This window comes from Pelobates fuscus, chromosome 2 (assembly GCF_036172605.1).
Source record: "Pelobates fuscus isolate aPelFus1 chromosome 2, aPelFus1.pri, whole genome shotgun sequence".
NCBI lineage: Eukaryota > Metazoa > Chordata > Amphibia > Anura > Pelobatidae > Pelobates > Pelobates fuscus.
In genome coordinates, this window is record NC_086318.1 from 77,096,318 (window position 1) to 77,123,678 (window position 27,361).

The following is a 27,361-nucleotide window of genomic DNA, read 5'->3' on the forward strand; positions in this document are numbered from 1 at the left end:
CTAAACATGTCTTGTTCTTTTGCTCTTCAACAGGTTAGTGTATTGAATTTCTGGGGTAACTAGTTTCTGGCAAAATTGCTTTTCAGCATCTTTTAATCCTGGTTTCAGATTGTGCCCAAGAATCCTGGCTCTTCCTGATTGGTAGGGTCTCAGAGATTTGTCTGTCATATTGTCAGGATCTGCTTCACCTTGTAAGCAGACCTGAGCCATTTCAGACCGCTTTCTCTGAAGTTCCTCTAATTCATGATCCATTCTCTTCCTCCCAAATTTCTCCACTTGATCCCAGAAAGACTTATTAAAGTAGACGTACATATGCCAATCTAATTGACTCCAGTTCTTGATCTTTTCCTCATCTTTTTCTGAGAGTGAATGTTTAGAACTGTTGCTCCTACTGTTAAGTGGAATCGATAAAACATCATCAAATGTCCAACAAAGAGCATTCTTTAAGAGCACCAAAGATTCATCAAAGTATTCTACAATTAGCACTAGATCAAACATGATCTCCACTGTCTGACATAGCAGTCTATAATGCTTTTCAGATTCTCTTCCATTGTTGTCAAAACCCAAATCAAAGGCAATATAGTTCTTGGCATAGTAGCTGGATGACATGTTGCTTCTATAGTATTTGGAGGTGTTGTTGAGGAAGTCCTCCAGGCTCACAAATTTTTGGAAGGCTTCCTGGTTTTTATTGTATGAGAAGGATGATTCCATTTGAGTGACTGGGTTCCGTAGAATGGTGAAATAAAAGGTATCATTGGGCATCACGTTTTCCACCTAAAAATAAATAAATAATACAGCATTAATTCATCTGAAAACTTTTCTGCAATGGAGCATTTTTTTTTTGTCTAGAGTTAGATATTTAGTCACACTTACTCTGATGACAACCTTTAAATGGTATAAAGTTGTTATAAATCACAGATAAAAGCTAAAACTAGTATTAAGCAAAAATGATCTACTATCTGTCTTCCACCCATCAAACACAATTAATGCCCAGATTTTAGCATCTACTCATAAAGTATTGTTTAAAGGCATAGTATAGGCACCAAAACCACTTGTATTGTTTTACTCCTGCTCTGTTAATAGCCTGCTAGATCCTGAAGGAGCCTCCTGTGTGTGATTAAAGTTCAATATACAGAGCAGGAGATAACAATTTCTAAATAGAGTTACATTTTTACTGAAAATAAAACAATTTTTTCATGCAGTCAGTGCCAGTCACAGCCAGGGGAAGTGTGGCTAGGGATGCATAAACAGAAACAAAAGTGATTTAATGGCTAAATGAAAGAGAGTTGAGCGGTAAGACTGCGGGGGAATGATCTATACACCAGAACTGCTCCATTAAGCTAAATATGTTTTCATGCCTCTAGTACCCCTTGACTCAGACCTCTCCTTTAGAATTTGCAAGATCTGGGAGAATAGATATTTATGGGACGCTATTTCCCCCCTTTGATTTTGCAATTGCAGGAGGAAGATGGATCTTAAAGGGACCTACCAAACTCTAAGTAGGATTTTTTTTAAATGCACTAACTTTAAAAAATACAAAGCCCCTTCACACTGAAACAAAGCTAAAACAATAGCTTGCACTCACTTATTATTATTATTATTATTATTATTATTATGATTTAGATAGCACCAGTATCTTTGTTGTGGGTGCAAAAGACTTGATATGGCCAAAACAGTCAATTGTTGTCTAATAGTAAACTTTATAAAAAAAATAGTAAAAACATGCTTATTTGCCCAATACAACATTTAACAATTGGATCATTCACACCAAAACTTTGGCATTCTGTCCATTCACCAAAAATATTGATTCTCCTATCACTATCTTTACTATGAGATACTGACTGGCAGCCAAACACTGTGAAACCCCTTCTTTTGTAAGTACAATATAGCTCTCCCCCTGAAGAGCCGCCAAACCGGCGAAACGCGCGTCGGGGCTCCCTCCTAACCTGCAGGATTAAGCATTAACAAATCTATGATAAGTTAGAAGTTACTCTCAGGACAGATGTTATTTTCCTGCAGTTGTACAAAGAGTATTTTTAACGCTGCATGTAGACAGTTAGACAGAGATTATTAGAGATTTTTAGGTGCCCATGAAGGCACAGCACAGATGTTATACCATGCATGAAATTAACCACTTTGTTTCCTTCTCTCAGTAACATGCACTGTTTTATTGGAACCAAAAATTATCTTAGCAGCCGTACTATATTATTCAGGAGCATTGATCTGACTAACTAGGGATCCGCTGTTTATTCGAGGGATTTTTGCAACATTGTTTCTTTACATCGCTACTAGTTTCTTACACTATAGTTACGTCCGATGAGACATGTCAGGATAGGCAGACTGTAAAAAGCTTTGTATTTTTCAAGCTGTAGTACTAATTAACCCTTAGTGTAAGCTTAGTGTAGCCTCCCCCCCCCCCCCCCAGTGACGCCACTGAGTATGCCCATTAATAATATAAACCACAGTAACTTTGCCTGTTAATAAGTATTACGTTACGTTTGCTCCTTAATAAACTAGCATACTTACTGTGGTATTTGCTAATGGGCAAACGTACTGTGGTATTTATTAAGTGGAAAACCTACTGAATTTATTACTGGGTACTTAACTTGACATAGATTAAATGGGCCAACTGACTGTGGCATGTTCTGTAGGGCAACATGACATTGTTCTGTGTATGCATTTTATGACTCCTATGGTGAGCAGGGCCATATTTAACAAGGGGCAAACGGGGCAGCTGCCCTGGGCCCAGTTGCTCCTGGGGGGCACAAAGCAGCTGCCCTGTGGGCCCCCTGCCCGCAGCCAGGTCTGAACAGCCCACCAGGATATGAGAATCAGGGGCCCCGGGCCCTTAAACCCCTTAAGGACACATGACATGTGTGACATGTCATGATTCCCTTTTATTCCAGAAGGTTGGTCCTTAAGGGGTTAAGAGAGCTCCAGACCAGGCCTCTGTCTTCCTGCCTGCTGGGAGGAAGTGTTGTGAGGTCACTTCATCCCAATTAACAGAGTGCCGCTGGGGAGGAGGAGGTGGTACAGAGGTACAAATGGAGAGAAGGAGAAGGTACAGACCAAGAAGAAGAAGACTTCCATCAATCTCAGCCATCCAGCTCCCACTGGACTCCAGGGAAGCCACACTTCTGTAAAGATAAGGAGGGTGGCTAAACTATGTCAATTGATATGACTGTGTGTGTGTGTGTGTGTGTATCTGACTGTGTGTGTATATATGACTGTGTGTGTGTGTATCTGACTGGTTGTGTGTATGTGTATTTGACTGTGTGTGTATATATCTGATTGTGTGTGTGTGTGTGTGTGTGTGTGTGTGTGTGTGTTTATCTGACTGTGTGTGTATCTGACTGTGTGTGTGTGTGTGTGTGTGTGTGTGTGTGTGTGTGTATCTGACTGTGTGTGTATGTATTTGACTGTGTGTGTATATATCTGACTCTGTGTGTGTGTGTGTGTGTGTGTGTGTGTATCTGACTGTGTGTGTATATATGACAGTGTGTATCTCACTGTGTGTGTGTGTGTATCTCACTGTGTGTGTGTGTGTGTGTGTGTATCTGCTGTGTGTGTTTGTATCTGACCGGCTGTGTGTGTATCTGACTGTGTGTGTGTATCTAAATGTGTGTGTCAGTGTGTATCTGGCTGTTTGTGTCAGTGTTTATCTGGCTGTTTGTGTTAGTGTGTGTTTATCTGGCTGTGTTTGTGTCAGTGTACTTGTACCTTTGTGTCAGTGTTTATGTGTATCTTTGTGTATGTATAACATATACAACAGTGGTGAACCGGACGACAGGCATTGAATAATGTATATGTATATAGCTACCCCACCCCTCACCCCCTCTCCCCATGGAGATTTGAGATACCCCTGTATAGTGTATATTTTTTTTTTTTTTTTTAAATTCCCAGGGATATTTCATTATCCACTATGCTACTTTCTATCTGTGGTTTTTCACCATACATTATACAGTATAAATAATATAAGTATGATAAATATCCCCTGTAAATAACCTATATGGGGACGTAAACACAAAGGGGCAATATAGGCACTTCTTGGATTCACCTATGTAATTTATTAAATATATAATAAGATTAACTAAATTTAATCCGAGTAAGTACCTGACTAAACATATATAGCCACTGTGAACATACAAGGAAGTGGATGTAACTAATATTGACCTAAGGATATATTATGGATTTGTATATCTATTTATTCCATTTATATTTTTATACATATAGTATTGCTTCTATTTACTCTGTCCTGTTCATTACTTTTTGCTTTTGTCTCTGTCCATATTAATATCTTAGTAATAATCCACATATACTCCTAGTTAGAATTCAATATCTTTTTATGTAAGCATATATTTTCTGTTTATTGTACCTTTGATCGATCAGAAATAGTACACTACCTAAACTAATTAATTATTCATTCAATTTTTCCTGTTTTTGGGACTAATTGTAATATTTGGCATTTGAGGAGTTAATCCTCCTCTTTATGCCGATATGAACCATTTGCCACTCATTCCTTAGTATCTCCGCCCCTCATTGGATGCCGGTTATAAATACCGATGACGTCGTGGATCAATGGGCGGGCTCTAATAGGTTTAAAAAGTGGCACCAATCTCCTCCACAGTCAGCTCTTGACAAAGGCACATGTAAGCCCCGAAACCCACGCTGGGCTGTTCTTTCACACTGTGGTGTTTTTAATCTAGGTCCACTGCTTTATTTAATTTTTGCTTTTTGCTTTTTGCTTTGGGGGTCTTTGTCTGCTTTTTAGTACTAGCGTTATCATTATGAGTAATATCCAGCTCCGGTGTCTGATCCTGTATAGTGTCCTCTTGCTACTTAGCACTAGGGTTCATAGCAACAGTAGTAGACAACTTTGATCTCTCTAGACAGCATAGAGAGAGACAGATACATGAGACAGATACATCGTCCGACATATTCTGTCTCCAGAGTCTATAATTGTAGATTATACTAGCTTTAGAGTAACTATAATCTTAATTTTATTAATGACAGGAGGCGAGTATTTGCTTAAGTCTCTCCTTACTGGTACTCTACAGCAGCACATTAACACAGAGTAAATCAACCAATGAGAAAAAAAGATAGATACAATAAAGGTCCCCTCCCAACCAACTATTTCCTCTTTCAAGCTGCGACAAAAAAAGAACAGAAACAAACATATATCTAGTAGCAGTACAAAAAAATCAAACAATATCAACCGATGACCTCAGAACCCGAACCCGAACCATTCAGAACCCGAAACGGAACGTGGATCCGTAGATGAACCATTACACTTTAACCAGACGAAGGACTTGAACGTGGATCTGTAGACAAACCATTAAACCCGAAGAAAGTCTGAAACGAGAGAAACAGAGTCGAACACTCCAATTAGTGCATGAAATGTAATGTGAAAAACATGAAGACCCATATTACATACAGTACAATATCTATAAAATCTCACCCTGGCTTCCCTCAGGAAGGCAAATAACTGACCCACCCAATTATAGCCCTGGAGAACAGACTATCAACTAGAGGTGGTCAAATAAAACAAACAGATTACAAGGGTAGGGTGAAACTGGGAGGGAAATATTCGCCTCCTGTCATTAAAAAAATTAAGATTATAGTTACACTTTTTTTTTTTTTTTAATAGATTTTTATTAAAGCATTTTTCTTTTTCACAGTATAAGACAAATATACTGGGCCCAAGAGATTCAGTTCATATATAATACAACCAACAAATAAATAATTAAACAAATTATTACACATTGTTTTGCATTATACAAAGTCATAAATATTATCCCAATGATCGCTTAGAAACCAGCATGAAGTAACACTTAAAACAAAAAGAGAAAGGCAAGAACCAAATTTAGAGCACAAGATCAATTATTTCCTTAAACATTAATCTATATGTCTACACGTCTATTTTATATTTTATTTGATTTTTCAGTTTGTAACTGCCAACATACATTACCAAATACAATACAGATAAAAAAAAAAAATAGACCCTTATATTTTTTTAACCAATCTTGATACCATTGTTTTTTCTTCGACATAAAAGTCGAATTGTTGATCAGCTCATATTCCATAGATATTTGAAACATGACTTACATGAGTTACACTAACGCTATTATAATCTACAATTTTATAACATGACAGGAGTCTTCATATTTGCTGTTTTAACGTTCAGAGAGCAAAGCAAAAGAAACACAATCCGCCGGTCTAACCTAAAATTGGGAAAAGGTACCTTCTCGGGATCAGAAGCTGCATGCCTGATGTCCTGGAGAGATGCGCCCGCCATGCAGGCATTTAAGGCCGCTACGCCTCTAACCAGTAAAAGGATCAGAAGGTCGAAGTCACCCCCACCAATGTCAACCATAAATCCATCGCGCCAAAGTAGGAGACGAGACTGGATTGATAGTTCTGACAGAAGAAATCAATAACTGACCGGAATGAGAAAGGGAAGGAATCGCCCCATAACGCAACAGTGTTGTTGCTACGCAGAGTATAGGAGAGTCATGGGTAGAATATAGCTGTTAAATCCTACTAGTACGTATAGACACCCTGAAAGTGACCCCTTCCGGAGAAAAAGAAAAGGCGTCGACATCTAAGGCCCAAACGTCTGACTCACGTCTGAAAGAAATAAGGCATCGTAAGAGGGCAAAATAGCCAAAAGTCAACAAAGGGAAGGTCCTGAGTGTGGAGGAACAGACCTCGCCATGTGTTCTTGTAGGGGGCTGCTTGCCTGCCTCCTACCTTTTGACTATGGCCCTGGGATATATGGCATTTGAAAACACTATTTGTGCCCTGTGACAAAACTGGAGATTGTACACAAATATGACTATTGTCCATATGTTTTATGATTCCCTTTGTTTGTTGCACTGTTCCCCATGTGTTTCATCTGTTGGTTCGGCTGGATAGACTACCAGACAAACTGTGGAGTTACTGGGTGGCCACCATTTCATGTATCAGAGGCACAACGTGAGAACAATGGATGAAGCACATGGTGAGAACAATGGATGGCGGCCATTTTAACTCACAGACACTGTTTTGACTTTTCCACATGGTGCCATCTCGCCGGTATTTGGTGCACAAATACATCGTTCAGTAGTTTTAAACTACAGAACAAGGGACACATTTAACAGTAATTATTTTTCGTATAGCCTGTATATGTTCTGCGGAATCTGCATTAAACCGTATCTTCCAAACTACTGAACGGATCTGGGTGAATTTTGGATATGTGGTTCACCCAGATCCCCCGGTTCCGAGGATATATTTATGGGGTTATTGCATGTTTTGGGGTCCCTGTGATATGTTTTATAATACTGTATTTTCCTGCCTGTGATAATTAAGTTAGTCTATTGTGTTGAGATAATTGTATCACAGGCAGAGGGGAGGATTTCTGATGTAATGAATGGGGAGTGTCAACTGTGTTGTAATGTGTTGATTGGTTGTTCTTCAAAACCCTGTGGGTAGTACTATGTTTGTAGAATGTGAACAAAATAGGCTGTATGTGCCAGTACAGTCAGTTCTTCTTGACCCTCAACACGTAGTCTTGTCTCGTGATTGGAGGGGACAGCTATATTCACACTGGGGATTGCTATGCTCTGCATACTCCCTTGAGCTTTAATCACTTAGCTCTTTTAAGAGCTTGTTCCTGATACGCTCTCCTGGAGGAGAGGTCTTCCCCACACGGTCCTGGAGGACAGAAGCTGATCCAGGGTGGACAGAAGAAGGCGATACTCCAGTTAAGCTACAGTGGTTGTGGACTCTGCGGTGGTTGTGGTGTCCGGTGCGGTGCTTGTGGTCCTTGGCGCAAGCTAGGAAGCGTCCATTAACGGAAGGATTTGGAGGTTGTGACAGTCACATACCTCTGAAACATCTACAAACCAGCGGGTCCTGACCAATGGGAAGACCTCTAATCGGTACGTGGACTGCCGGAACCGCCGATCTAACTACATAAGCCAAACTATATAAGCCCACATAAGCCCAGGTTAAACAGGTGTTACCGAAAATCCAAAACTCTGGTTACAGGGCCCGTAAAGGGATCGGTATCCCATTCTGGGCACCAACTACACCAGGACCACCATGCTGACAAATAGCACCGCCTGGTCACAGGGGCCCAGGAGTCCCAGCAGAGGACCTAGCCGACTGCGATAACGCCTCAAGATTCCAGGCTCCCCTGAAAGATTCCAGGCCATTAAGCGGATGTAACACATCAGCTCCCCATGGCGACCACACTTGGAAGAGAGTGTCCATCGCTGAACAAGCCTGATCCGTGAGACAGCCAAAGCAGGTCGGTACCTGAAAGTTAATCCGCGAGGCGAAAAAGGTCCACTGTGAACGGATCCCTGCGGTCTACGATCTTGAGGAAGATCAATCGCCGGCGTGCCTCCAATGTCTGGGGAACCAATCCGTCGTCCGGTTCAACACCCCCGACATATACTCTGCCTGGAGGATAATGTTGCGTTGGAAGCAGAAACCGTAGAACTACTTCGTAACCTTCAAGAGAGTCTGGGAGCAGGCTCCTCCCAGGCGGTTGAAGCCTTGCACCGCTGAGGCATTGTCCATCCGGAGGAGGATGCAGAAATCAGAAAAGTGACTTGCAGACTCTGAATCGCGAACGATCCCGCAAGCAGTTCCCGGCAATTTATGCGGGACTCCGACTCCATCTCCGACCATGGACCCCCCCGTGGAACTGGTCGCGCAGGCGGCTCCCGGACCCCAAGACTCGCGTCTGAGTCTAGCACGAAATTTGGGGGCGGACCGCAGATCACCTTGCCGTACTGGCCGACATGAGAAGAAGTCACCAGTGCACTGTAGTGGGGTGAACCACTTGGATGTAGGAGGGTCTCTTGCTTAGAAAACGAGCTTTCAGCTGCTGCATGGCCCTGTACTGGAGTGGGCCCGGGTAGGTCGCCTGGATCGATGCAGAGAAGAGACCCACCACGCATAGTCCGATAGGACAACAGGTGAAATGGCAAAGTCCGTCCTACACAAGGAAAATGGCGAAATCTTCGGCACTCGTTGTCCACCGGGACAGAGAGGTAGGCGTCCTTCAGATCCATTCCTGCAAACCAATCTCACGGCCAGAGGAGGTCCCATAGTTGATGTGTGTCCTTCATCTTGAAATGATGGTATACCACAACGGCATTTAGGATTCTCAGGTTGAATACCGGGCGGAAATCCCCCAATCTTTTCCTTACCAGAAGAATCAAGCTGAAGAAGTTCTCCATGTCCGGAGTCCACTGGAACGCGGCCTAGTCGAACAGACCATTCGAGGACAAGTTTGTCGAAAGGACCGATGGTCGCACAGGGTATCGGCTGTGGCGTCCATGAAAATGTAGTCGTCCACGACCCTAGCAGTCACCCCAGGCGTGGGGGCGTCCCCTGTCTCACGGTGCATTCGGGGTACTTTCCAGAATCCTTGTCCCAAACATCCACCTCCTCCGAGTTGACCTGGTCTGCCCACCATTCAACAGGGACTGTCTAGGGTGGGGGAGGTATGGATGTCGATAAGCGCTTGGCCGGCGAGGCCGATAGCATAGAGCCAAGTCACTTTGTCGGAGCCTTACCCCTTCGGGAGCGTGGCTCAGGGCTTTCACCCTTCCAATACTGCTTCTGCGCACTTGCCTGCTCTCTACTAGGAGAGTCTCTGCCTTTTGAGGGATCCCTCAAACGTCCCAGTCCGGCTATGCTGGAGGGAGAGCCCTGGCAAGTGCTTGTTCCACGGAGGAGGCCACCGCTGCATTTATCATCACCTGTAGACTCTGCTCCTGGGTAGAGGGCTCCACCCTCTAAAAGTACACAATTAGATGCGTGCAAGCTGTCCATTGGGGCATATCTACTAAGCAGTAAATTACCAAACAAATGTGGGCCCAATGAGTACCTGCATACCCAGAGGGCAGACAACATTAAAATGTAGGGTGACCAAGAGAAATGCCTATGATACTGTTTAATTAGCTAGAGCAAGTAATTAGAATCAACAGACCCATGTCCAACTACAATATCTCTAGGACCTGAGTTCATCATATCAATAGGCTATGCATAACATGAATATAACAGCTGAAACCATGAGTAAAAGGAATATGCCATTCCTAGTACCGATCAAAGTCAATACCGGGTACTGCCCCTAAAGGGCTGCTATCCTGATCTGTTTGTCCGGGTCTGTGAGATTGTAGCACGGTGTAGCCTATTCAAGAGCAGCTCACATGGGAACCATGTGAGTATGCTTGCAACCCTCTGCCATATAAACATCCTCTGCCATATAAACACCCTGCCATGTACGCAGCCTGTAGGTAGGCACCCTAAAAATGCAGAGGGGAGACGTAATTTACTTGTAGCAAGAACCATATTGATAGTTATATAAGACCTATGTAAACTCCTGTGAAAAGCAGAAACTTCCCTCCCCCAGCCGACTTATGCTATTAAGGTAAAACGGACACAGAGGCCCTATACAGCCATAGTGTTTCTGTGTCCTTAACGCCCAACCCCGTGGTCGAGTTTGTGTGACCGTGACCTCCGCCCCACTGGCATATGGAAGGAGCATGAGCGGCCTGCGTGCAATATAACAATACCACTTCCGTGTGTAACAGGCCCCCGAAACCTGACCTCTGCGAGAGGAGGTTAGCTTATGGTTTGAGGGACCACGAGACGGACAGAAATGACGTCACTGGATGGCGCCGCCAAGACTGAATTAAGTCAGAGCTTCCGACCTTAAAGGGAAATGTCCGGGAAGCGGGCTGCGCAAACTAGACCCATGAGAAGTGGCTGGATACCACTATGGACCTGATACCAGAGGCAACATTGGAGCTTCTCATTTGCGGAAATGGCGGTCAGCAGCGGACCCGGAGAGCGAGATCCAACCCGTAGATTGCGAGGTAAGTAGGTCTGCCATGTCTGACCTGAGGCAGTGTGGAGCCTGAGCTGTGGCCGGGAAACTTGCCGTAGCCCGGTGAACTGACCTCCTAAAAATCCAGAGCTCCATGGACTGGATGACAGCCGGATACCAAGCTGATGACAGCTGGATACCACAGTTTTGGCCGGAATGGCGGCAGCAGAGTAGCAGCTCGGCAGACCAATCACCGCAGGGTAGGGAAGGGGAGAGTCCCTTTTAAAGGTCCATATGCCCCACCCACAACTTCAGGCCAAGCCTTCCAATATATATAGAAGTCGTAATAAAATAATTTAACTTTAATTATAAAAGCATGTGAGAGAAGCAAAGAAGCAGAGGAGCAGGCCTGGGAGGATATAGTGCAGAGGAGAATAAACCAATGTATTTTCGGGGGAAGGATATGAAAAACCAGAAGAAAATTAAGAGAATGTAACAACCTATGAACAGCGTCAGTTGTGTTCACATTGTGGATGATAATGAGGAATAAACATCTGAGTGCATTCTACCCGCAGATATCTATTCATCATCATCATCCCTTCTGGGAAGACCCTGCGCACGTCGTTCACGAATTAAGTTATACACATCAGCAATGGTTATGCCCAAATTGTGGTCAGCTTGGGCGCGCATTAGAATGCACTCTTCCTCCCTCATCTCCATAAAGCGCTGCATATTTTGCTTCAAGGAAACCATTGTTGTTGTAAATTGCCTAATGCCATCGTTCAAAATGTTTGACATGGAGCGTACCTCAGTTATTACATTCTGCAAGAGTTCTCGCTAATTCTACCTATCCTGATGTATAGACGTCTCCAGCTGCTATGCAAATACTTGAAATAGTGAAGCCAGGTGCATCTCCAGGGAGACAGGGGGTGAACCTGCTGCTCTACTCTCTGTGGAGACGGCATCTCCTGCAGTACCTGATGCCTCTTCCTGGGATTGAGAGGCTTGCGCTGATGGTATAGAAAACACAAATTGGAGGGTTAACACGATATATGTACATTGACTAACAAATATGAATTTAACAACGTACCTTCAGATGTATCAGCGCCAGTTGTCGCCTCAATCCCAAGAAGGTTGTCTCTTCCCAGGAACTGCAGGAGCTCCTCTTCATAGGGCAGCAGGTCTGGTTCTTGTTGCGAACCACCTCCTGTCTTCCTGGAGGCAGCTGCTGCCTTGTTCCCCATCCGCCTGATGTCATAGTAACTGCAATGGCATGTGTAATTGATGAATACCTTTAATATCTTTATATATATATATATATCTTTATATATATATATATATATATATATATATATATATATATGTTTACTGACATGTTTAAAGGGACACTATAGGCACCCAGATCACTTCAGCTCATTGGTGCAGTGTCCCAGGTCCCTTAACCCAAGGAGGCAGAGTGGGAGCGGAGCCAGCTGTGATGGACCTGCGCAGCGCTATTATAAAGATGAGTAATTATAGTTACATTGCTGACAAGGAGTCTAAACTGTGTTTTCACATGTTTGTATTCCCGTCACTATAGTGTTTCGGTAAAAGTGTATTTTAGCATATTATCTTATTGACTTTTTCGTCCAGGTGTATTTTAGCATATTTTTTTTTTTTTTGCCGGAAGCAGCAATGGATCTAAAAATAGATCATCTGCTACAGGGGGGGAAAAGACTATCTGCTTTGAGGGAAAAGACTATAAATAGATTGTCAGCTATGCAGGAAAATGGGAAAAAAGCTTGTCATTGCTGAGAATTATCCGGTTTAATGGACTCAGTTACTGTAGCACTATAACCACTGACATAGCACTATAATCACTGAGCCTTCAGTAACAGTAACTGAGTCCATTACCTGGTTTAATGGACTCAGTTACTGTTATTAAAAGTTAGTTACTGTTGTTAAGAGTTCTTCTCATTAAATTTTTTTGACAGTTAATTATTTAATATTCTATTTGATTTGAGTAAACTTGAACAAGAATAAAATACACTAAAATACACTTTTACCTGGTGTTCCTTTAAAGCTGAGCTGCACATGGTGTAATTTTCCCTCTATATGCTTAAAAAAACTCTAAAAGCATAGGTGCCAATGGTGGGGGTGGGTAGCGAAAGCACATGGTGGAAAAAAACAAGTTTTAAAGAACATGGAATAAAGAAAATTATTTTTTAGCAATATAAGTGCACTTACCGTTTCTTCACCACATTCTTAGTGTGGTTGTTTTCCCCAACAGCGTTCACAATCTTCCTCCACAGACGATTCTTCTTTAAACGAGAAGTGTTTTTGGATGCTCCCCCAAAAATGCATTGGTAGTACTGGCACAACTTGGTGACCAGTACTGCATTCTACTCTGTACCATAGTTCTCTGCGTACATTTTTTTTCCTCCCAGGATCTGCAGCCTTTAAGATCCTGGGCTGCTTCTGCTTTGCCTTGCTTCTGCCACTTGCTTCTACATGCCCCTGGCCAGAGTGGCCAATGCCCCCCTCCACTATATTCATTGCTAGATCCCTTGAGGAGCTGGAGGAAGACATGGCCACTCTGTTAGAGGTGCAGTGCCTTCTAAGATGGCTGACAACGTGGTGGGCTGGGTGAGCTCTAAAATGGTTGAAAGGCTGGCCTATAGATTTTCTGGATAGATTTTGCACTGAAGTATTGCTGGCTCTGCCATAAATTGATACTTTTTTACAGTTTTGTCTGGCAGCATGTATAGGCCTATTTAATTGGCTACTAGGTTCCAGTCCCATTTCCTTCTAAAATGATATTGTGTTGCCAGTTCCCACCTGTCAATGTAGTAGCATGATGATTCATCAGCCTAAGAGACTAAGCATTTGCAATGCAATTCGACATACAAATGCCTATAGTGAGTGCTCAGGAGTTTACTAATAGTGCCAATACATTTTCATGCGACTTATAGTGTTCAGGAGTAAAATCAGGGAAATAAAACGTTGTTCAATGACATGCTCTGATCAATGCATGAAATTTGAAACAAATGGTTTTACTTTGTTCACTTCAGGCTATTCGGTATTTATGGAACTGGTCTTTATGTTAAATTCATTAGGTACAATTAAATTGCGCCGAATGAACAAATGGGTTATCCGAAACTGAAAAAACTAACGGATTTCGTACGAAAACGAATGAAAGAATGGACGAATTTCGGTTCTGACAAAACGAAAAAAAAATTTGTACGAAACAAACATTTCTGAATAGTGTTGTCGCAAATCCGAAATTTTCGGTTCGCGAGCGGCGAACGCGAACTTCCGCAAATGTTCGCGAACCGGCGAACCGCGTGAACCGCCATTGACTTCAATGGGCAGGCGAATTTTAAAACCAACAGGAACTCTTTCTGGCCACAAAAGTGATGGAAAAGTTGTTTCAAGGGGACTAACACCTGGACTGTGGCATGCCGGAGGGGGATCCATGGCAAATCTCCCATGGAAAATTGCACAGTTGATGCAGAGTCTGCTTTTAATCCATAAAGGGCAGAAATCACCTAACATTGATACCTGTCCTCAAAGCCCTGCCCTGATACACACTGACACAGAGCAGAATAGAGACTGTTCCCCGTCCTCAGAGACCATGATACACACTGACACAGAGCAGAATAGAGACTGTTACCCCTACATAGGGTCACTTGGCAGATATGGCGGGGTCGTGGGAGGGGGAGGATGACTTTCACCTCTTCCCCTGTTAGATTCCCGTTGTGCTGTGACATCACCCTTATACGCTGTGTAAAGCATACTATTTAATTTGATCAGCATGGCCACTTGAGTTTTTATAGTTTTCACGCTGCTTGTAGTTTATATATTACATTGTGTGTACGTATTTTTTTAGTTGTAGTTTATATATTACATTGTGTGTACGTATTTTTTGTCTTAAGTTTGTGGCTTTAAAGAGGTTTACGTTGTTTCTATGATGTGCATAACATGTTCTTGTAAATGTTTGTTAAATTTTTCCTGGAATTGTAATTTTTCAATCTGAATAAAGATAGTCAAATCCCTGATACACACTGACACAGAGCAGAATAGGGACTGTTCCCCCTACATAGGGTCACTTGGCAGATATGGATTGACACCTATCCTAATGATCCCTGATACACACTGACACACAGGGCCGGCGCGTCCATAAAGCGGCACAGGCGGCCGCCTTAGGGCGCACCGGCTCTGGGGGCGCAAAATTCCAGTGACCGGCAGGAGGGAAGTGCTCCCTCCTGCCTGGTCACCTCTTGGATCCCCGGAGCGGCACTGAAGTTCATTAGGAGGCGGCGAGGGAGCTCTCTGACCGGCTCCCTCGCGCGCCTTTTGCTGATGCCGCGGGAGCCGGAATATGACGTCATATTCCGGCTCCCGCGGCATCAGAAAACAGCCTGCGAGGGAGCCGGTCAGAGAGATCAGAGAGCTCCCTCGCCGCCTCCTAATGAACTTCAGCCGCACGCCTCCCAGCAGCCCCACTGGACCACCAATGAAAGACCCACGCCAGCACTCCAGGTAGGGAGGCTGGGTGGGAAATTTAAATTTAATTTAGATAATTAATTACTGTGTGTGTGTGCATGTGAGTGTGAGTGTGTATGTCAGTGTGTGTGTGTGTGTGTGTCTGTCAGTGTGTATGTGCATGTGAGTATGTGTGTCTGTCAGTGTGTGTGTTTTCGAGTATGTGTCTGTGAGTTTGTGTGTGTGTGTGTGAGTATGTATTTTTCTGTAAGCCTGTCTGTATGTATGTATCTGTATGACGGTATGCCTCTGTATGTATGTATGTGTCTGTATGTCTTGTACGTATGTTTCTGTATGTCTCTGTATGCATGTATGTAACTGGATGTATGTTTGTCTCTGAATGTCTGTATATATGTCTCTGTATGCATGTATGTAACTGCATGCCTTTATGTCTCTGTATGTACGTATGTGTGTGTCTCTGTATGCCTGTATGTCTTTGTATGCATGTTTCTGTATGTATGTATGTGTCTGTATGACGGTATGCCTCTGTATGTGTCTGTATGACGGTATGCCTCTGTATGTATGTATGTGTCTGCATGCCTGTATGTATGTTTCTTTATGCCTGTATGTATGTGCCTGAATGTCTTTGTATGTATGTTTCTGTATGCCTGTCTGTATGTATGTGTCTGTATGACGGTATGCCTCTGTATGCATGTATGTCTTTATATGCCTGCATGTCTCTATATGCATGTATATCTCTGCTTGTATGTCTCTGACTGTATGTGTCTGTATGTCTCTGTATGATTATTTCTGTCTTTGTATGACAGTGTACCTGTATGACTTTGACTGTGTGACTGAAAAATGATGCCTGTGTGCCTGTGGCTTGGGAGGAAAGACACACAGGTGAAGATGCATTTTTTTTTTTTACATGAGGGTTGGGGGCGCCAAAATGCATCTTCGCCTGTGTAACTAAAAATCCTAGCACCGGCCCTGCTGACACAGAGCAGAATAGAGACTGTTCCCCCTACATAGGGTCACTTGGCAGATATGGTTTGACACCTGTCCTCAAAACCCCTGATACACACTGACACAGAGCAGAATAGGGACTGATCCCCCTACATAGGGTCACTTGGCAGATATGGATTGACACCTATCCTAATGATCCCTGATACACACTGACACAGAGCAGAATAGAGACTGTTCCCCCTACATAGGGTCACTTGGCAGATATGGATTGACACCTGTCCTCAAAACCCCTGATACACACTGACACAGAGCAGAATAGAGACTGTTCCCTGTCCACAGAGACCATGATACACACTGACACAGAGCAGAATAGAGACTGTTCACCGTCCACAGAGACCATGATACACACTGACACAGAGCAGAATAGGGACTGTTCCCCCTACATAGGGTCACTTGGCAGATATGGATTGACACCTGTCCTCAAAACCCCTGATACACACTGACACAGAGCAGAATAGGGACTGTTCCTCCTACATAGGGTCACTTGGCAGATATGGATTGACACCTGTCCTCAAAACCCCTGATACACACTGACACAGAGCAGAATAGAGACTGTTCCCCCTACATAGGGTCACTTGGCAGATATGGATTGACACCTGTCCTCAAAACCCCTGATACACACTGACACAGAGCAGAATAGGGACTGTTCCCCCTACATAGGGTCACTTGGCAGATATGGATTGATACCTGTCCTCAAAACCCATGATACACACTGACACAGAGCAGAATAGAGACTGTTCACCGTCCACAGAGACCATGATACACACTGACACAGAGCAGAATAGAGACTGTTCACCGTCCACAGAGACCATGATACACACTGACACAGAGCAGAATAGAGACTGTTCCCCGTCCACAGAGACCATGATACACACTGACACAGAGCAGAATAGGGACTGTTCCCCCTACATAGGGTCACTTGGCAGATATGGATTGACACCTGTCCTCAAAACCCCTGATACACACTGACACAGAGCAGAATAGAGACTGTTCCCTGTCCACAGAGACCATGATACACACTGACACAGAGCAGAATAGAGACTGTTCACCGTCCACAGAGACCATGATACACACTGACACAGAGCAGAATAGTGACTGTTCCCCCTACATAGGGTCACTTGGCAGATATGGATTGACACCTGTCCTCAAAACCCCTGATACACACTGACACAGAGCAGAATAGGGACTGTTCCTCCTACATAGGGTCACTTGGCAGATATGGATTGACACCTGTCCTCAAAACCCCTGATACACACTGACACAGAGCAGAATATGGACTGTTCCCCCTACATAGGGTCACTTGGCAGATATGGATTGACACCTGTCCTCAAAACCCCTGATACACACTGACACAGAGCAGAATAGGGACTGTTCCCTCTACATAGGGTCACTTGGCAGATATGGATTGACACCTGTCCTCAAAACCCCTGATACACACTGACACAGAGCAGAATAGAGACTGTTCCCTGTCCACAGAGACCATGATACACACTGACACAGAGCAGAATAGAGACTGTTCACCGTCCACAGAGACCATGATACACACTGACACAGAGCAGAATAGAGACTGTTCACCGTCCACAGAGACCATGATACACACTGACACAGAGCAGAATAGAGACTGTTCCCCGTCCACAGAGACCATGATACACACTGACACAGAGCAGAATAGGGACTGTTCCCCCTACATAGGGTCACTTGGCAGATATGGATTGACACCTGTCCTCAAAACCCCTGATACACACTGACACAGAGCAGAATAGAGACTGTTCCCTGTCCACAGAGACCATGATACACACTGACACAGAGCAGAATAGAGACTGTTCACCGTCCACAGAGACCATGATACACACTGACACAGAGCAGAATAGGGACTGTTCCCCCTACATAGGGTCACTTGGCAGATATGGATTGACACCTGTCCTCAAAACCCTTGATACACACTGACACAGAGCAGAATAGGGACTGTTCCTCCTACATAGGGTCACTTGGCAGATATGGATTGACACCTGTCCTCAAAACCCCTGATACACACTGACACAGAGCAGAATATGGACTGTTCCCCCTACATAGGGTCACTTGGCAGATATGGATTGACACCTGTCCTCAAAACCCCTGATACACACTGACACAGAGCAGAATAGGGACTGTTCCCTCTACATAGGGTCACTTGGCAGATATGGATTGACACCTGTCCTCAAAACCCCTGATACACACTGACACAGAGCAGAATAGAGACTGTTCCCTGTCCACAGAGACCATGATACACACTGACACAGAGCAGAATAGAGACTGTTCACCGTCCACAGAGACCATGATACACACTGACACAGAGCAGAATAGGGACTGTTCCCCCTACATAGGGTCACTTGGCAGATATGGATTGACACCTGTCCTCAAAACCCCTGATACACACTGACACAGAGCAGAATAGGGACTGTTCCCTGTCCACAGAGTCCATGATACACACTGACACAGAGCAGAATAGAGACTGTTCCCCGTCCACAGAGACCATGATACACACTGACACAGAGCAGAATAGGGACTGTTACCCCTACATAGGGTCACTTGGCAGGTATGGATTGACACCAGTCCTCAAAGCCCATGATACACACTGGGGGGAGCTACTGTCCTCCCCAACCCCTGCGCGGTGGGTGGGGGCCATAAATCACAATGGGAGGCCTACTGATAGGAGTGGAGTATTGTTTATATCAGTTTAATACCTTCCGCGTCTACTATCAGTGGACGTGTAAATGGCAGAGATTTTTAATTGTTGAATCACCTCCCCTTTTTAGGCCAAGGTGGGAAGATGCTTAGACCACTGGTATATTGGTGCCATCTTGGAGGATTTTTTTTTGGTTTGGTTTTTGAAGCCACAGTGCTGCACCAGTGGGCCTAAAAATTAGGCATGTACACATGCCTGAAAAATTTGGTATTGTTGCAGCCGCTGCTGTAGCAGCGGCCAGAAAAATTGATGTTTGTTTCACAGGCAGAAAGTGCCCTAAAACATGGCGGCTTGAACCCTAGTTGGTGGCGGATAAGTCACGCAAGTCAAATGTCATTCAGAGCTAAAATACAGCAGCGTGTGGACCATTTTTAGCCCAAGGCAGCTCATCTCATCAGGCCTTTTTTAAGCGAATGTATCGCCCAGTGTCAGTCCCTTCGGGATCCATCCCTCATTCATCTTAATAAAGGTGAGGTAATCTAGACTTTTTTGACCTAGGCGACTTCTCTTCTCAGTGACAATACCTCCTGCTGCACTGAAGGTCCTTTCTGACAGGACACTTGAAGCGGGGCAGGCCAGAAGTTCTATCGCAAATTGGGATAGCTCAGGCCACAGGTCAAGCCTGCACACCCAGTAGTCAAGGGGTTCATCGCTCCTCAGAGTGTCGATATCTGCAGTTAAGGCGAGGTAGTCTGCTACCTGTCAGTCGAGTCGCTCTCTGAGGGTGGATCCCGAAGGGCTGTGGCGATACATAGGACTTAAAAAGGTCCGCATGTCCTCCATCAACAACACGTCTTTAAAGCGTCCTGTCCTTGCCGGCGTGGTCGTGGGAGGAGGAGGAGGAGGATGACTTCCACCTCTCCCCCTGTTAGATTCCCGTTGTGCTGTGACATCACCCTTATACGCTGTGTATAGCATACTTTTTAATTTATTTTGCAAATGCTGCATCCTTTCCGACTTGTTGTAATTCGGTAACATTTCCTCCACTTTCTGCTTATACCGGGGGTCTAGTAGCGTGGACACCCAGTACAGGTCGTTCTCCTTCAGCCTTTTTATACGAGGGTCCCTCAACAGGCAGGACAGCATGAAAGACCCCATGTGCACAAGGTTGGATGCCGAGCTACTCATTTCCCGTTCCTCCTCCTCACTGATGTCATTGAAGGTATGTTCTTCCCCCCAGCCACGTACAACACCACGGGTACCAGATAGGTGACAACGAGCACCCTGGGATGCCTGTTGTGTTTGGTCTTGCTCCTCCTCCTCCTCAAAGCTACATTCCTCCTCTGATTCCTCTTCCTCACAATCCTCTTCCAGCGTTGCCGCAGGTCCAGCAAGCGATGCTGATAAGGCTGTTTCTGGTGGTGATGGTGACCACAACTCTTCCTCTTCCTCTTCACGCTCATCTACAGCCTGATCCAGCACTCTTCGCAGGGCACGCTCCAGGAAGAAAACAAATGGTATGATGTCGCTGATGGTGCCTTCGTTGCGACTGACTAGGTTTGTCACCTCCTCAAAAGGACGCATGAGCCTACAGGCATTGCGCATGAGCGTCCAGTAACGTGGCAAAAAAATTCCCAGCTCCCCAGAGGCTGTCCTAGCACCCCGGTCATACAAATATTCATTAACAGCTTTTTCTTGTTGGAGCAGGCGGTCGAACATTAGGAGTGTTGAATTCCAACGTGTAGGGCTGTCGCAAATCAAGCGCCTCACTGGCATGTTGTTTCGCCGCTGGATATCGGCAAAGTGAGCCATGGCCGTGTAGGAACGCCTGAAATGGCCACACACCTTCCTGGCCTGCTTCAGGACGTCCTGTAAGCCTGTGTACTTATGCACAAAGCGTTGTACGATCAGATTACACACATGTGCCATGCACGGCACATGTGTCAACTTGCCCAACTTCAATGCCGCTATCAAATTTTTTACGTTGTCACACACCACTTTGCCGATATCCAGTTGCTGTGGAGTCAGCCACTTTTCCACCTGTGCGTTCAGGGCGGACAGGAGTGCTTGTCCAGTGTGACTCTCTGCTTTCAAGCAAGTCCAAGCCAAGATGGCGTGACTCTGCCGTATCCGGGATGTGGAATAGTACCTGGGGAGCTGGGGGGGTGCCGTTGATGTGGAGCAAGAAGCAGCGGCACAAGAGGACTCAGCCGAGGAGGTTATGGAAGAGGATGGAGTAGGAGGAGTAGAGGAGGTGGCAGCAGGACTGCCTGCAATTCGTGGCGGTGTCACCAACTCCTCTGCAATGCCACGCATTCCTTGCTTGTCAGCCGTCAGCAGGTTTACCCAATGCACAGTGTAGGTGATATACCTGACCTGACCATGCTTTGCAGACCAGGTATCAGTGGTCAGATGGACCCTTGCCCCAACACTGTGTGCCAGACATGCCATGACTTCCTTTTGCACAATCGAGTACAAGTTGGGGATTGCCTTTTGTGAAAAGAAATTCCGGCCGGGTACCTTCCACTGCGGTGTCCCAATAGCTACAAATTTTTTGAACGCCTCAGACTCAACCAGATTGTATGGTAAAAGCTGGCGGGCTAATAGTTCGGACAAGCCAGCTGTCAGACGCTGGGCAAGGGGGTGACTTGGTGACATTGGCTTCTTACGCTCAAACATGTCCTTGACAGACACATGACTGTGGGCAGATGAGCGGGAACTGCTCAAGGCGGGAGACGGAGTGGCGGATGGTTGAGAGGGGGCAAGAAGGACAGCAGTGGTTGACGTGGCTGAAGATGCTGGACCAGGAGGAGGATGGCGGCTTAGAGTAGGTGTGCTGCTTGTACTCATGTGTTGATCCCATAGGCGTTTGTGATGTGAGATCATGTGCCTACGCAAAGCAGTTGTACCTAGGTGGGTGTTGGACCTCCCACGACTCAGTTTCCTTTGGCACAGGTTGCAAATGGCATCGCTGTTGTCAGAGGCAGACACACAAAAAAAATGCCACACTGCTGAGCTCTGCAATGACGGCATTCTGGTGGTGGACACAGCATGCGTTGATTGGCGTGCTGTCGGGCTGACCCCGGGTGCCGATGCATGCTGTCTGACTGTGCCACTAGCTCCTTGCGACGACCCCCCCCCCCCTGTTTCCAACTCGTCTCCTCCTCCTCTCTGTCTCCCCATTTGAACTTTCGCCCTGTTCTTCTTCTTGCCGAGTGGGCACCCACGTGACATCCATGGACGCATCGTCATCATCAACCGCTTCGCTTGTATCTGACAACTCAGAAAAGGAAGCAGCAGCGGGTACAACATCATCATCATCACACCGTACCTCCATGTGTTTAATGCTGCCTGCCTGAGACATATCCCTGTTATCTACATCCTCTAGCAATAATGGTTGCGCATCACTCATTTCTTCAAACGGGTGTGTGAATAACTCCTCTGACATACCAAGTAAAGCGGTTTTGGTGGTGGCGGCAGGCGGGTGAGTGGTATCTTGAGAGGTGCCTGAAGCTAAGCTGGAGGAGGATGGTGCGTCAAGGTTCCGAGCGGAGGCTGTACAAGATTGGGTGTCCTGTGTTAGCCAGTCAACTATGTCCTCAGAACTTTTCAAGTTCAGGGTACGTGGCTTCTGAAAACTGGGCATTATTCTAGGGCAAAAAGGAATCACAGCACCACGACCACGACGGCCCCTGCGGGGTGGCCTGCCTCTGCCTGTCATTTTTTGGGGGATTAGTGGTACTATGCGTGCAAGCTACTGTGAGACCAGATATGATTGGCAATGTGAACTGTAACAGTTCTGCAGAGCACACACTGTAGGCCTGACACACCCGCTTGAAGACAAGTAACTGCTATTCAATCTATAACAGTGAAAAATAAATTTTGGTTTTAAAAGCACGCTATAGAGACACCAGATATGATTGGCAATGTGCACTGGAACAGTTCTGCAGAGCACACACTGTAGGCCTGAGACACCCGCTTGAAGACAAGTAACTGCTATTCAATCTATAACAGTGAAAAACAAATTTTGGTTTTAAAAGCACGCTATAGAGACACCAGATATGATTGGCAATGTGCACTGGAACAGTTCTGCAGAGCACACACTGTAGGCCTGAGACACCCGCTTGAAGACAAGTAACTGCTATTCAATCTATAACAGTGAAAAATAAATTTTGGTTTTAAAAGCACGCTATAGAGACACCAGATATGATTGGCAATGTGCACTGGAACAGTTCTGCAGAGCACACGCTGAAGGAAGGACTGACAGAGCCGCTTGAAGACAAGTAACTGCTATTCAATCTATAACAGTGAAAAATAAATTTTGGTTTTAAAAGCACACTATAGAGACACCAGATATGATTGGCAATGTGCACTGGAACAGTTCTGGAGAGCACACGCTGAAGGAAGGACTGACAGAGCCGCTTGAAGGACACTGACTGGCTGCTATTAGCTTACACTAGAAACCTTTTTTCTTTGTAAAAGCACGCTAAAGAGACACCAAATATGATTGGCAATGTGCACTTGAACAGTTCTGCAGAGCACACACTGTAGGCCTGACACACCCGCTTGAAGACAAGTAACTGCTATTCAATCTATAACAGTGAAAAACAAATTTTGGTTTTAAAAGCATGCTATAGAGACACCAGATATGATTGGCAATGTGCACTGGAACAGTTCTGGAGAGCACACGCTGAAGGAAGGACTGACAGAGCCACTTGAAGGACACTGACTGGCTGCTATTAGCTTACACTAGAAACCTTTTTTCTTTGTAAAAGCACGCTAAAGAGACACCAAATATGATTGGCAACTGTCAAAGCATGCTGGAACAGGTCTACAGAGCACACGCTGAAGTAGGCCTGACACCCAGACGCTTGCAGACAACTAACTGCTCTTCTATTACAGTGAAAAAAAATTATTTCTTTTAAATCTAAAGCTTAAGCTATTGTAAAAACAGATATGAGTGGTGGCACTGGGCAAGAGGGCACAGTATCCACTGTGAACCTCACACAGAAGCTGGCAGGCAGGCAACTGCTCTTCTATTACAGTGGAAACAAAATTTTGGTTGTAAAAGCACGCTATAGAGACACCAGATATGAGTGGCAACTGTCAAAGTACGCTGGCAGGGTTGTGCAGGGCACACGCTGAAGGAAGGCCTGACAGAGCCGCTTGAAGGACACTGACTGGCTGCTATTAGCTTACACTGGAAACCTTTTTTCTTTGTAAAAGCACGCTAAAGAGACACCAGATATGATTGGCAACTGTCAAAGCACGCTGGCACAGGTCTGCAGAGCACACGCTGAAGTAGGCCTGACACCCAGACGCTTGCAGACAACTAACTGATCTTCTATTACAGTGAAAAAAATGATTTCTTTACAATCTAAAGCTTAAGCTATTGTTAAAACAGATATGAGTGGTGGCACTGACTGTGCAAATGGGCAAGGCATCCAACCTGACACAGAAGCTGGCAGGCAGGCAACTGCTCTTCTATTACAGTGAAAAAAAATTATTTCTTTTAAATCTAAAGCTTAAGCTATTGTAAAAACAGATATGAGTGGTGGCACTGGGCAAGAGGGCACAGTATCCACTGTGAACCTCACACAGAAGCTGGCAGGCAGGCAACTGCTCTTCTATTACAGTGGAAACAAAATTTTGGTTGTAAAAGCACGCTATAGAGACACCAGATATGAGTGGCAACTGTCAAAGTACGCTGGCAGGGTTGTGCAGGGCACACGCTGAAGGAAGGCCTGACAGAGCCGCTTGAAGGACACTGACTGGCTGCTATTAGCTTACACTGGAAACCTTTTTTCTTTGAAAAAGCACGCTATAGAGACACCAGATATGAGTGGCAATTGTCAAAGTACGCTGGCAGGGTTGTGCAGGGCACACGCTGAAGGAAGGCCTGACAGAGCCGCTTGAAGGACACTGACTGGCTGCTATTAGCTTACACTGGAAACCTTTTTTCTTTGTAAAAGCACGCTAAAGAGACACCAGATATGATTGGCAACTGTCAAAGCACGCTGGCACAGGTCTGCAGAGCACACGCTGAAGTAGGCCTGACACCCAGACGCTTGCAGACAACTAACTGATCTTCTATTACAGTGAAAAAAAATGATTTCTTTAAAATCTAAAGCTTAAGCTATTGTTAAAACAGATATGAGTGGTGGCACTGACTGTGCAAATGGGCAAGGCATCCAACCTGACACAGAAGCTGGCAGGCAGGCAACTGCTCTTCTATTACAGTGAAAAAAAATTATTTCTTTAAAATCTAAAGCTTAAGCTATTGTTAAAACAGATATGAGTGGTGGCACTGACTGTGCAAATGGGCAAGGCATCCAACCTGACACAGAAGCTGGCAGGCAGGCAACTGCTCTTCTATTACAGTGAAAAAAATTTATTTATTTAAAATCTAAAGCTTAACCAATTGTTAAAACAGATATGAGTGGTGGCACTGGGCAAGTGGGCACAGTATCCAATGTGAACCTCACACAGAAGCTGGCAGGCAGGCAACTGCTCTTCTATTACAGTGAAAAAAAAATATTTATTTTAAATGTAAAGCTTAACCTATTGTTAAAACAGATATGAGTGGTGGCACTGGGCAAGTAGGCACAGTATCCAATGTGAACCTCACACAGAAGCTGGCAGGCAGGCACCTGCAATTACATTACACAGGAAAAAAAAAAAAAAAAAAAAAGCAGCCTGATGTTATAGCCCTAAAAAGGGCTTTTTGGGGTGCTGTCCTTACAGCAGAGATCAGATGAGTCCTTCAGGATTGTAGTGGACACTGAATACCCTAGCCTAGCTATCAATTTCCCTATCTAATCAGCAGCAGCTAAACTTTCCCTCCTCTCACTAAGCATGCAGCTTCAGAATGAATCGAAAATGGATGCTGGGAGGGAGGTTGGAGGGTGTGGAAGGGAGGGAGTGCTGCTGATTGGCTGGAATGTGTCTGCTGACCGAGAGGCACAGGGTCAAAGTTTGCCCAATGATGACGAATAGGGGGCGGATCGAACTGCGCATGTGTCCGCCCGCCGCGGCGAACGCGAACACGATAAGTTCGCCGGGAACTGTTCGCTGGCGGACAGTTCGGTACATCACTATTTCTGAAGTGTCCAAGTCTAATTGTTACTTGCCTTCCCCATCAACCATTCTTCTAGCCAGAGTCTTTTTTATAAAATTTAGCCCCTGCATAAACAAATCTTTAGGGAAAAAAAATATTTTTTAGAAAATCTTATCAACTTATCCACGTATTTATATTTGAAAGTCTTCTAGTTTCTCAACTGACTCAACTTGTGTTTGAACAAGGGCAGGATGTTATTTTTAACTGGACAGCTACACATTTGTTTAGCATCTTGTAATTTTTTTTCTCCCGTCTACATTTCTCTTTTCCTATATGCCACTAAATTATGTAACTTCACACTTCATTTTAAGATTAAAAATTTCTCAGATTAAAATGTTTCATTTATTTATGTATTGACCATACTGAGCAGATTCTAGATAGTGGTATATATATATATATTTTTATTGTGACATATGTACCTCACTGAGCTGGAACCTCATGTGATGGCACATGATATGAAACTCCTGCTTGCTTTCCTTTGAGAAACCATCAACAAATGTAGAATGAAAATAACTGGGGTACGAAAAATGTGTAGTCTTTGGAAAGGCAAAGGTCAAGTTGCGAGTGTCTCCAAAACGGAACAGCATATTCATAACTGTGCTGCTGGCTGTCTTGTGGGTTTTTAGGAAGAAGATGTGCGTCCTTTCCTGGCAGGAACCTATATCTCTACTATTTAAAGTCTCAGCATTTTGATTTCTTTGTTCATTGCATCTGAAAATGAAAGCAAAATAGATAGGTCAAATACATAAGGAAAGAAATACTGTGGTTTAGAAATGCAGTTATTAGGAGCAGGACAAATTAGAAATTGATTGTCATTGATATTGCTGTTTATTTGATCACAGTAACTGCATAAGAAAGGCTAAATAACTAAATACATACACACAGCTTATAGATGTACAGTTGTACAGTCTGGTCAGGATTAGACTTGTGCACAAAATAAAAAATATAGTTCGCCCATATCATTGGGCTAATTTTCTTTCTTTTGTTTCAGTTTGTCTGAATTTTGATAAAGAAATGTGTTCTGTTAATTAAATTTTGACACATGATAAGACTGGCAGGTACATCTACGTTTTAATTATTTCTCAACGGCCCAGGGGAAGTCAGTGGTGAGCTTGAAATATGGACGGGGCATATCTTCTCCTACTATGATGTTTAAGCCTTACTCATAACCCATGGGTGAGGGGCACATGGAACCCAATAGAAGGTCACTATATTTAAACAATGTTCATGTAATCTGCCCCCCTGGGGATAAGGGAGGGAAGTA

General features: G+C 44.5%; 1 protein-coding gene across 1 annotated transcript; it reads right to left on the bottom strand.

Moving 5' to 3' along the window:
- Nucleotides 1-26,753, bottom strand: LOC134586160 (galactose-3-O-sulfotransferase 2-like). Its single transcript, XM_063441665.1, has 2 exons — nucleotides 26,517-26,753; nucleotides 1-774 (listed from the first exon to the last, which is right to left on the bottom strand). Exons 1-2 carry the CDS (start codon nucleotides 26,688-26,690, stop codon nucleotides 1-3), a joined length of 948 nt encoding a protein of 315 aa, XP_063297735.1. The 5' UTR covers nucleotides 26,691-26,753.
- Between the last annotated feature and the right edge of the window lie 608 nt (nucleotides 26,754-27,361).